A 13,217-nucleotide genomic window follows, 5' to 3' on the forward strand; every position below is an offset into this window, starting at 1 on the left:
TGCATGTTCATATAAACTAAAACAGACTTTTGAAATAAATTAATTAATAAAAATACCATGTACAGTAGACTTTATTCACTAAGTATTGAGATTAAGATGTTTGTGAGTTAATATGTTGGATTCAAGTGCAACCTTATACTGGTGGGGTGTGACATGGTTAAATTGCCATGCCATTTGCTGATGGATGGTCAGTGTAATATCTGTCTGACAGCCTACATTAGATTAGCATGAGAAGATATTAGATCATCTGTCCCCATCTGCTCCCACTTGGTTTTTGACAGAATAGTAGGGGAATTAATATTTTAGGATTACTTACTTAACAGGCAATGCTAATTTTAATCTGTTCATGGATTTGTCAGTAGATGTTTCTTTTGATTATTTGTTAATAATATTTCTCAATGTTCAATGTTATCATATAAATGAAAGTCCTACATCATTTAGCACTTTAACGACGACCACCATTTAAGACTATAGGGCAGGGGATGGCCAGGGGCAAGAACACAGGTATAAATCCTTTGCAGACTGCAAATTGACCGCAAGAATCCCAAACAGATATAGCATTTGACAAAAACAGAATCATTTCAAACCTTTATTACATTGGGATAAGATCCCATATGCCTCTATTTACGCGTGGGAATACTTGAGAGCAGATTTCCTAAATTAAAATCACTTTCAGCTGATTATCTGGTGATTTTACAGTATTTTAATGTCCAACAACGAAAATTATTATTTTTTAAAGAACAGAAAACTTGGGGGACCAAATAAAATAATTGGGGAAATGCCTATAGAGAACCTTGCTATAGGGAATATCAATACGTGGTGTGCGTGTGTGTGTGTGTGTGTGTGTGTGCACGCGAGTGTGAGGGGGGGGAGAGAGAGAGAGAGAAAGAGAGAGAGATCACTTGCTGCTATAGTATAAGGGCGGTACAGTTGCCAGTGCCTATTTGCACGCATCAGCTAGTGAAGACGGATATAAATAGTAGGCTAACGGTTAATTAGTTAGGTAAGGAATTCGAGAGGGGGCTGGCTGTGAGAATTTGATACACGGACAGGTAACTCAAACATTGCTGATTTTCGGTGTATCCAGTCCATATATAAGTCCTCATCGGCTGACATCAGTCACCACAAAGCCTTACATCCTCTGCTTTGGACACCGGCAAGGCGAGACAATCAAAGCGGTGAGCAGGATAAAACACTATTGGAGTTTTTGGTGTGACGTGTGCGTGTTGTAACTTTGCCGACCGAGATATGCTTAGGTAGCCTAGTGCGGCTCAGGTGATGCGGAGGAAGTTTCAGGTTCATTTACCTGGCTGACCCTCTCTTAGGTAATTTTTCTCAGAATTTGTGTTTTTAACGGAATTTGGCTTAAAGGTTTTCGCTAAATAGCCCAGACTATTCCTAATCCATTTGGCAGACGCCATTATGCATATGCATGCAGAAGTGTTGTTGCGTGTTCATCGATTGCCTTTTTGCCAGATAATTTCAAATCTCCTAAATCGGAGGAATCAGATCCAGCAGCCAGATTACGACAAAGCAGACAGAACAGGGACATAGACATAATTTCACTAAATTGACATCAGCAGATTAACAGAGCGAGGAGAGGAAAGAAGCTGACAGATCGAACTAAAGCTGTACTTTTAGAAGTCATCACCTGGGAGGGAGAGAAAGGGACATATAGGTAGGTTTAAAGGGTTGTGATGTTCAATTCATGGCAGTGTTGTTGGTTCTGGTTACTTAAGATTTATTAATTTGAGAAAGATTCTGAAGAAATTGATTTGTAACATTGCATAGTTGATGAGTTTTGTATCAATGCATTATTATTGGCTTAGCCTACTGTACACCCTTGTGCAATCCAGCTGCTTTTTTCCATTCATTAAGGAATATGAATGCAGTCAGGATTATTGACTCATATTCTCAAAATGAAGAGACTGGATTTGACCGTTTAAATAGCCCTTGTGTGTGTGTGTGTGTGTGTGTGTGTGTGTGTGTGTGTGTGTGTGTGTGTGTGTGTGTGTGTGTGAATAATTTTCAATGTTCCTCTGTCCTACAGGATTAATATGTCACTCACTTCTATCCTTTCCGCGGAGGATATTGAGAATGCCGTCAAGGAGTTCCAAGGTAGGTCTTACTTCAGGAGGCAGGACTACCTGAGAAAGGGGAGAGAGTATTGAGAAAGAGAGAGAATGAGAGGAAAACAGAGAGATGAGAGAGATGGTCAGATTCTAACAGACAGTTATCATGTACTGTAGGAGTTATTGTTAGGTAAAGTGCTTCCTACTCAGTAGTAGGCTGACAGTAGTCCACAAACTATTGCAGTAGAATTTAGCATCCCAAGGATGGGTTTAGTCCACGTGCTGGGGTGAAGAGGACTGTATCAGTTTAGGAAGAGTGTCTGTGTGCCAGCCTATAAAGGGAGACATTTCCAGTCTGGACTGCAGGCACGCTACCTTCTAAGCTCCTCAGCGAGTCAATCTTGCCTGAACTCTAACCTGTGTGTATACAGTGAGGGAAAAAAGTATTTGATCCCCTGCTGATTTTGTATATTTGCCCACTGACAAAGAAATGATCAGTCTATAATTTGAATGGTAGGTTTATTTGAACAGTGAGAGACAGAATAACAAGAAAGAAATCCAGAAAAACACATGTCAAAAATGTTATAAATGATTTGCATTTTAATGAGGGAAATAAGTATTTGACCCCTCTGCAAAACATGACTTAGTACTTGGTGGCAAAACCCTTGTTGGCAATCACAGAGGTCAGGCGTTTCTTGTAGTTGGCCACCAGGTTTGCACACATCTCAGGAGGGATTTTGTCCCACTCCTCTTTGCAGATCTTCTCCGAGTCATTAATGTTTCGAGGCTGACGTTTGGCAACTCGAACTTTCAGCTCCCTCCACAGATTTTCTATGGGATTAAGGTCTGGAGACTGGCTAGGCCACTCCAGGACCTTAATGTGCTTCTTCTTCAGCCACTCCTTTGTTGCCTTGGCCTTGTGTTTTGGGTCATTGTCATGCTGGAATACCCATCCACGACCCATTTTCAATGCCCTGGCTGAGGGAAGGAGGTTCTCACCCAAGATTTGACGGTACATGGCCCCGTCCATCATCCCTTTGATGCGGTGAATTTGTCCTGTCCCCTTAGCAGAAAAACCCCCCCAAAGCATAATGTTTCCACCTCCATGTTTGACAGTGGGGATGGTGTTCTTGGGGTCATAGGCAGCATTCCTCCTCCTCCAAACACGGCGAGTTGAGTTGATGCCAAAGAGCTCCATTTTGGTCGCATCTGACCACAACACTTTCACCCAGTTGTCCTCTGAATCATTTAGATGTTCATTGGCAAAATTCAGACGGGCATGTATATGTGCTTTCTTGAGCAGGGGGACCTTGCGGGCGCTGCAGGATTTCAGTCCTTCACGGCGTAGTGTGTTACCAATTGTTTTCTTGGTGACTATGGTCCCAGCTGCCTTGAGATCATTGACAAGATCCTCCCGTGTAGTTCTGGGCTGATTCCTCACCGTTCTCATGATTATTGCAACTCCACGAGGTGAGATCTTGCATGGAATCCCAGGCCGAGGGAGGTTTACAGTTCTTTTGTGTTTCTTCCATTTGCGAATATTCGCACCAAGTGTTATCACCTTCTCACCAAGCTGCTTGGTGATGGTCTTGTAGCCCATTCCAGCCTTGTGTAGGTCTACAATCTTGTCCCTGACATCCTTGGAGAGCTCTTTGGTCTTGGCCATGGTGGAGAGTTTGGAATCTGATTGATTGCTTCTGTGGACAGGTGTCTTTTATACAGGTAACAAGCTGAGATTAGGAGCACTCCCTTTAAGAGTGTGCTCCTAATCTCAGCTCGTTACCTGTATAAAAGAGACCTGGGAGCCAGAAATCGTTCTGATTGAGAGGGGGTCAAATACTTATTTCCCTCATTAAAATGCAAATCAATTTATAACATTTTTGACATGCGTTTTTCTGGATTTTTTTGTTATTATTCTGTCTCTCACTGTTCAAATAAACTTACCATTAAAATTATAGACTGATAATTTCTTTGTCAGTGGGCATACGTACAAAATCAGCAGGGGATCAAATACTTTTTTCCCTCACTGTGTGTGTGTGTGTGTGTGTGTGTGTGTGTGTGTGTGTGTGTGTGTGTGTGTGTGTGTGTGTGTGTGTGTGTGTGTGTGCGCACTCACATGCTGCGTGTCTACTGTCTGTGTGTGCATGCATTGGTGCATTTATGGGTGCATGGGTTCCAGCGGTGGCTGGTGGCACTTTAAAGGGAGAGGACGGGTCATAGTAATGGCTGGAATGGAATGAATGGAATGGTGTCAAACACATCAAACACCTGGTTTCCATGTGTTTGATACCATTCCATTTACTCCATTCCAGTTCATTATTATGAGCCGTCCTCCCCTCACCAGCCTCCTCTGACGTGTTCTCTCTTACTCCATTCAGCCCCAGACTCCTTCAGCTTCAAGAAGTTTTTCCAGCTGTGTGGCCTGACCTCCAAGTCTCCCAAAGAAGTCAAAGATGTCTTCCAGATCCTTGACGACGACAACAGTGGCTACATCGAGGAGTCAGAGCTCAAGTATGACATTTGGAGTAATCCTTTAGGAGGGACACTTGTGACCAATTTCCTGTGTAATGATAATATAGGAGTGCAAATTACATAGTCGTTTTACTGACACCTTTATTTAATTACATGGTCATTTTACTGACACCTTTATTTAATTACATGGTCATTTTACTGATTACTTTATTTAATTACATGGTCATTTTACTGACACCTTTATTTAATTACATGGTCATTTTACTGACACCTTTATTTAATTACATGGACATTTTACTGATTCCTTTATTTAATTACATGGTCATTTTACTGACACCTTTATTTAATTACATGGTCATTTTACTGACACCTTTATTTAATTACATGGTCATTTTACTGACACCTTTATTCAAAGTGACTTATCGTTAATACATTCAGTTGGCTGTATGTCGCACTGGCGGGATTCAAAACTACAACTGTGCCAATTAGCAGATGCTTTTATCCATAACAACTCACAGTACAGTGAATACATACCATACATTTTTACTAAGCGTATGTGATTCCTGCGGGAATTGAACCCATGACATTGGCATTTTGCCAGCAGCAGACTCTTATAAGCTGAGCCACACAGGACCACCAACTGTGCCAGCGGCAACCTGCTGAGCCATCAGAACCACAGAGAGCATTTCTAAATGTATGCTGAGTGACAGGAGACTTAATATTATTTCATACAATGACCTATTTTTTTGTTGCAAGTGCCACGAATGCCAATGAGATCAAATTGTCCAATCCAACTGCCCTGTCATTTTAATGAAGGGCTACCATTATTCCTTTTTCTTAATAAAATCCATGGGTAAAAAAAAGGATAATTGTTATATTTGCATTATATAATGTGCTGTCTACATTAAATACATTTGCCAGCCAGCAGAATTTAGGACACCAACTGTATGACCCAAGTACAGTTGAGTTTATGGACAGATGCAGTATAGCAGAGATTTTACTCAATTGACTGTCCCTCATCTTCTATGACAATGCATATAAAAAAAACACTTGTTAGGAAGCTGGCGAGAGACCAGGCTGAACATTGTTACAAAGCTGGCGAGAAACCAGGCTGAGCATTGTTATAAAGCTGGCTAGAGACCAGGTTGAACATTTTTACAAAGCTGGAGAGAGACCAGGCTGAACATTGTTACAAAGCTGGCGAGAGACCAGGCTGAACATTGTTACAAAGCTGGCGAGAGACCAGGCTGAACATTGTTACAACGCTGGAGAGAGACCAGGCTGAACATTGTTACAAAGCTGGCGAGAGACCAGGCTGAACATTGTTACAAAGCTGGCGAGAAACCAGGCTGAACATTGTTACAAAGCTGGAGAGAGACCAGGCTGAACATTGTTACAAAGCTGGAGAGAGACCAGGCTGAACATTGTGCCAGAGAGTTTATCATTTGATGTTTCGGCTATATAACCTAGCTTTATTACTTTCCATCCTTGTTTAAGTTGAGCCAAATAACCTTTATGCCAGAAGGGCTGTCCTGGAAAACAAGTTGTGTGTGTGTGCGCATGTGACAGATGCATGGTACTGTATGTGTAAGGCTCACAAAATGATTGTATATGTGTTTGTATTCTGATTGTGTGTGTGTGTGTGTGTGTGTGTGTGGTGTGTGTGTGTGTGTGTGTGTGTGTGTGTGTGTGTGTGTGTGTGTGTGTGTGTGTGTGTCCTAGGTTCTTCCTGCAACGGTTTGTTCCCGGGGCGCGGACACTGACAGACGCTGAATGCAAAGGCTTCCTGTCTGCAGCCGATGATGACAACGACGGCAAGATCGGAGTAGAAGGTGAGTCGCTCTCTGTAATCACCTGCAGGCTGGGGCATTATCATGAGCCAGTTTGTAAGGCTGTTAGCATTTCCTTGAATCAAATAGTTTAAATTTCTTTCCTAGTATTCTGCCATCCTGTTCCAGAATGGCAGAATACTATTGAATCTAAGCCAAGCATGCCAATGGTCAGGTCTCTCTTCATATTTATGGCATTGTATGGTCATGTGTATTTTGTAGTATGAGATTAACGTTATGCTCTTTAGAGTTGTAATCTGCCCTGACATCTGTCAACACAGATGTATGGCTTTGAAGGGCCAGCCCAGGATAGAAGGGAATAGGTAGTGTAGGTTTTACATACAGCAGATGTTTCAGGTCATGAGGAAGGCTTTGGGACAGCCCTGGTAGAGTATAGAGTAGCGTGTGTACAAGGTTTTGAGGGTGACAAGAACAGATTGTGGAGTTCAATCAGATGCTCTTAATGGCAATCCCTGTTGGTCTTCTTGCCAAGCAGAGATCCATAAGTCACAGCTTCCAGCAGACCTTGGTTTGAAATAGTATTCGAAACCTTTCATATACTTTCAGCATTTGATTGAGCCAACCTGGAGTGCCAGATGGGTGACGTTTGCACTTTTGGGTCTATTCCATTGATTCCAATAAAGCTGACAATTCAGACAACCCTAAACATTATTCTCTGGTTACAAACCAACGATTTGGTTCAGGGTAATTTTGGTCAATTTTTTTATTGATGGAATAATAAACCAGAAGGTTTTGTAAGTGTTTGGGTGTTTGTATTACCTAGGGTTTGTTGTTATGCTTTATCCAACATCTTTTGGACATGGGGGCGAATTGATTTTGTGAAAGATACTTATGAACAGTGGCTTGCGAAAGTATTCACCACCTTGGCATTTTTCCTATTTTGTTGCCTTACAACCTGGAATTAAAATTGTTTTTTCAGGAGTTTGTATCATTTGATTTACACAACATGCCTACCACTTTGAAGATGCAAAATACATTTTTTTGTGAAACAAACAAGAAATAAGACAAAAAACTTGAGGTTGCATTACTACTCACCCCCGAAAGTAAATACTTTGTAGAGCCACCTTTTGCAGCAATTACAGCTGCAGGTCTCTTGGGGTATGTCTCTATAAGCTTGGCACATCTAGCCACTGGGATTTTTGCCCATTCTTCAAGGCAAAACTGCTCCAGCTCCTTCAAGTTGGATGGGTTCTGCTGGTGTACAGCAATCTTTAAGTCATAGCACAGATTGTCAATTGGATTGAGGTCTGGGCTTTGACTAGGCCATTCCAAGACATTTAAATATTTCCCCTTAAACCACTCGAGTGTTGCTTCAGCAGTATGCTTAGGGTCATTGTCCTGCTGGAAGGTGAACCTCCATCCCAGTCTCAAATCTCTGGAAGACTAAAACAGGTTTCCCTCAAGAATTTCCCTGTATTTAGTGCCATCCATCATTCCTTCAATTCTGACCAGTTTCTCATTCCCCGGTCTGTGACTTTTGGTGGGCGGCCCTCTTTTGGCATGTTTGTTGTGGTGCCATATTCTTGATTTAATGGTGCTCCGTGGGATGTTCAAAGTTTCTGATATTTTTTTATAACCCAACCCTGATCTGTACTTTTCCACAACTTTGTCCCTGACCTGTTTGGAGAGCCCCTTGGTCTTCATGTGCCGCTTACTTGGTGGTGCCCCCTGCTTAGTGGTGTTGCAGACTCTGAGACCTTTCAGAACAGGTGTATATATACTGAGATCATGTGACACATCATGTGACACTTAGATTGCACACAGGTGGACTTTATTTAACTAATTATGTGACTTCTGAAGGTAATTGGCTGCACCAGATCTTATTTAGGGGCTTCATAGCAAAGAGCGTGAATACATACGCACGCCCCACATTTCCAGGTTTTTTATTTTTTGAAACAAATTATTTGTTTCATTTCACTTCACCAATTTGGTGTCACGCTCATCATTAGAAATGGCGGACCAAAACGCAGCAGGTATGTGTATACTCATCTTCTTTATTTACGGAAAAGAAGGAAAAAACCAAACAAACACGTATACAAAAATAACAAACCGATGAACGACAAAATAACAGTCTTGACGGCACCACAGCAATCCAAGAACAATCTCCCACAAATACAAGACAAACACACCCAACTAATATAGGACTTCCAATCAAAGGCAACACCAAACAGCTGCCTTCAATTGGAAGTCCACCCCAATTAACTCAACATAGAAACACACTCACTAGACTACACATAGAAATACATAAACATAGACCATAACTCAAAACCCGGAAATAATAAATCAAACGCCCTCCTAACTAACACACCACCCTGAACCACATAAAACAAATACCCTCTGCCACGTCCTGACCAAACTACAATAACAATTAACCCTTTTACTGGCCAGGACGTGACATTTGGACTATTTTGTGTATGTTCATTACATGAACTCCAAATAAAAATCAATTTAAATTACATGTTGTAATGCAACAAAATAAGAAAAAACGCCAAGAGGGGTGAATAATTTTGCAAGGCACTGTAAATGTAAATGTAAAATGTATGTGTATGGTGGTATGCATAATAAAAGTAAGGCATGTGAAACAGTGCATTCGAAACTATTCAGACACCTTGACTTTTTCCACATTTTGTTACGTTACAGCCTTATTCTAAAAAGGATACAAATATTTTTTCCCCTTATCAATCTACACACAATACCCCATAATGACAAAGCGAAAACAGGTTTTAAGAAATGTTTGCAAAACAAGAAACACTTTATTTACATAAGTATTCCGACAACATTGGGAGACTTCTGGGAAAGCTTGTAAAACAGACCAAGCAGACCAGGCCGGGATTTGGGGTTGGAGAAGTCAATAAGAAGGTTTCCATTAACCAAAATCATTGCGACATGTGTAATGGAAACGTCAGATATAGGAGACATTTTCTAAAGATGGTCAACATTTTTATCTGTTGGACAGGAGTGGATTTTTATTTTGTCTGTCTTTATTGCGACAAATTATGACGGAAATGGTGTTATTAGAATAAATGATGATTGCCGAATACTTTTGAAGGTACGCGGGGCACGGAATGTAACTATGAAGCTCCAATTCACACTCATTGGTGTAAAGTACTTAAGTAGAAATACTTAAAAGTACTTCTTAAGTATTTTTGGGGGTATCTATACTTTACATTTTTTTGACAACTTTTACTTTTACTTCACTACATTCCTAAAGAAAATAATGTAGTACAAAAGTACTCATTACATTTTTAATGCTTAGCAGGACAGGAAAATGTTCCAATTCACGCACTTATCAGGAGAACACGTGGTCATCTGTAGTGCCGTCTGCTTTGCTTAATATAAGGAATTTGAAATGATTTATAATTTACTTTTACTTGTGATACTTAAGTATATTTTATAAATTGCATTTACTTTTGATACTTAAGTATATTTAGAACCAAATACTTTTAGACTTTTACTCAAGTAGCATTTTACTGGGTGACTTTAACTTTTACTTGAGTAACTTTCTATTACGGTATCTATACTTTTTCTCAAGTATCACAATTGGGTACTTTTTCCACCACTGGAAACACTTCAACCACTACATTTTTATTCAACACAATATTTGTTTTAAGTGTGACGTCATTACGTCCAGCTGTTTTTTATTGACACAAGATAATTAAATGGAAACGCACTTTAGCAGGCAATTGTCGTTTCTATTTTCTATACTTCCTAAATGTTGACAAAAAAAATCCATGGCCCTACATTTTTTTAAGGTATATGTGACCAAAGGTTGCATATCTGTATTCCCGGTCATGTGAATTCTATAGATTAGTGCCTAATGAATATATTTCAATTAAATGATGTCCTTATATGAACTGTAACTCAGTAAAATCTTTTAAATTGTTGCGTGTTGTGTTTAGATTTTTGCTCAGTGTAGTTGAATATGTTATTACTCCAACCTTTTGAAAGTGACAAACTGACATATTATCATTTTCATCAAATACAACTTTATATCGAAGGAGTGCCATTGATTTGAAGGCCTGCACATGTGCATTTTGGCATGAGACGACAGTTAGACCCAATGACATGTTTCTGCACATGAGCACATGAGTTTAGCTAGCCAACGTCGCCATGACATCGCCTAAAAGTCTGATTGGGGATTTCTATTGGAGAAGCAGTTTCTGCCTATCTTCATACTTTACTGTCTTTGATAACAAAGTTCATGTCCATTCTAGTATTCCAATTCCTAATTCTATGGGCTGTCTATTGAAGTGATTACATAAATAACCAACGTTTGTGGAGTACTGCTCTGATCTAATCTCAGAATGCTTTTGTTCTTATCCAGAATTAGAACTAATCTCAGAATGTTTTTCGCATTCTAATTCTATGGTTTCTCTCCCACCACAGAATTTCTGATCATGGTCCAGTCCTGAGAGATCCATGGGCGCAGAGAGAGCAGCAGGTGTTCGTTCTCCTCTCCTTCCTCCAGCTTCCAGCCTCCAGCTTCCAGCCTCCAGCTTCCAGCCTCCAGTGTTCTTCCTCAAGCCTACAGCAGCCTCCATTCCTGGAAATATGATTTTCTCTGTCCTGCTTGAATTGTACCCTTCAAGTTTAGTTTTTTTCAGAGCCCCTCTCTATTCAATTACATTTTGAATCCATGAGACCATTTTTGTTTGCCTTTTGATTAAGTTCTAGAAGGTTGTATAGCTGTGTCGCCCTATGTTTCCTTCCAATGCACACCACATTGTCTATCAAAGAAATGAATAAACACATTGTAACTTATTGTGGCGAATTGCATTGCTTTTTTTCTTTCAAACACAACTCCTGAACATTTACATCTATTAAATGACTGTATCGTAACCACACAACAGATGCCATGTAAGGAAGTGTTGTATGATACAATGAACTGAATGTACACTTATCCCTCGAGAGAGTGAATTATCCTATTGTCCTGTAATGGATTTACTTTGCTTTTGGGCTAATCCACACTGGAAATCAATTTAATGCACTATTACTTTATGTTACGTAGTGTTGCCTAAAATGTAAAGAGCTGCTATGTTAGTTGTAACATTGTGTAACACCGTTCTGTCCATCCAAATCACAATATGAATACACTACAGCTTGTATGACACAGTGGTCTGTCTTAGTTGTCTAAAGCTCACAAGTCATTACAGTGGTTAGCATCATTGCTAGCCCTGCATCAACCCACATATACATTGACCTACTGCACATGAAACAGAAAACAAGATACCATTGAGGTGCCTATTCAGACAACTGTTGAAGGAGTAAGGGAAATCCTTGCCCGCTGTTTCTGACAATCAAGTGTAAAGGGAGCTGTTTTGTTATATTTTCCTCAGTGCTTAAGTAGCTAGTAAAAGTGAGCTATGACCTTAACTGACACCAGTCTATCTCTCAGGCTATATCGGGTAACACTTGTGTCCGCTACACCGCATTAAGTGTGTGTGTGTGTGTGTGTGTGTGTGTGTGTGTGTGTGTGTGTGTGTGTGTGTGTGTGTGTTTACATGAATAGAAGAGGGCACAATAACCAACCACCATAGGAAATTCTGTCAAAATATATAGAATATTTGTTTTTTCTGTCATGGGGTCATAAAAGTTTAATGGTCAACACTGAGCATAAGATTATTCCATTCAATTTACAAGATTTGTTTTGATATATTTGTTTTAATATTTGATAATTAGGTAATGAATAATATATGAATACTTTAATAACATTGTTTATTCTTCAGAACAATGGGAAACCATATTTTGTGGTTGATAGAAATGTCAATAATTCAAAAAATGGATGTTGCTCATTGTTTATCCAGGAATAGGCCTGGAATACGAGTGTTAAAGATTTAAAGCAAATGGAGGTGACACAGGGTGCAGGTTAAGGCCTCTCAATGTCTCATTGGAAAGACTACCTCTTAGGTTTCTGTTGAATGAATTCAACTTAAAGTGATGAGACAGAAAAATTGGCAGTTCCATAGAATTAGGAATTACAATACTAGAATGTCCATGAACCGGGTCTAAGGGTCAGCCATTTTTGTCAGGGAGTTGGTCAACCATGGTTTGCCAGCACTGTGATAAGATATTGTGTCAAATAATGAATTAGAAAAATGTATCTACACTTTATGTTTGTTAGCTAGCCAGACAGTTTTAAAGGAACGATTCCATAGATTTTTCAAGTTAACTACCAATATGCCAACATCCCATTCAAACAATGCAGTCAATCCAAAGCCATACTGTACACTGGCCTAATCAGTTGATGATAGGACTTAGACAAGTTTTTAAAGTACTGATATTGTTTAATACAATAGCACTCACAGCTTTCAAAGAAAACAAAACATTTAGACATTTATGGTCTGTTTACATGTAGTTTAGAGTCAATATATACAGAAAAATTGTTAACAACCCATATAAACTGTATTTATAATTATATGACAATATTTTAGGTTGACAATAATTTGATGACATAATTTCTGATATCACATGCCTTACTTTTATTCTCCTGCATAAGTAAAATCAGGATTATGCATCTATTGCCATTCATTTCAATTAGACTGGTTCGGATTTCTCCCTGACCAATATGGCTGCCATTTTCATACCATTCAGGAACTTTGAGAATTAATGACATAGTCCCCACTTGTAATTTAATAGGATCTCTATGGCCAGTTCGCATATTACATTTTTACTGATAATTTATCCAAACTGTAGTATCAACATCATACAATAATGAATGATATGATTGAATTTGACAGTTGTCAATTGCCTGTCACTTGTTTAATTGTTCCATCAACCATTTTTAATAAACAAAGACCAATCCATGATCATTAAGACCAATTAA

At 39.5% G+C, this 13,217-nt stretch overlaps 1 protein-coding gene across 2 annotated transcripts; it reads left to right on the forward strand.

The window, feature by feature from the left end:
- Positions 1 to 881: 881 nt before the first annotated feature.
- On the forward strand, positions 882 to 11,155 carry LOC106610070 (parvalbumin, thymic CPV3). Of its 2 annotated transcripts, none has more exons than XM_014209209.2 (5): positions 882 to 1,178; positions 2,051 to 2,118; positions 4,451 to 4,583; positions 6,267 to 6,376; positions 10,781 to 11,155. In XM_014209209.2, exons 2-5 carry the CDS (start codon positions 2,058 to 2,060, stop codon positions 10,804 to 10,806), a joined length of 330 nt encoding a protein of 109 aa, XP_014064684.1. In that variant the 5' UTR covers positions 882 to 1,178; positions 2,051 to 2,057; the 3' UTR covers positions 10,807 to 11,155. The 2 variants fall into 2 exon arrangements, with proteins under 2 accessions (XP_014064684.1, XP_014064692.1); XM_014209217.2 differs by lacking the exon at positions 882 to 1,178 and adding an exon at positions 1,335 to 1,678.
- The last annotated feature ends 2,062 nt before the right edge of the window (positions 11,156 to 13,217 follow it).

This window comes from Salmo salar, chromosome ssa01 (genome assembly GCF_905237065.1).
Source record: "Salmo salar chromosome ssa01, Ssal_v3.1, whole genome shotgun sequence".
In the NCBI taxonomy this organism is placed as follows: Eukaryota; Metazoa; Chordata; class Actinopteri; order Salmoniformes; family Salmonidae; genus Salmo; species Salmo salar.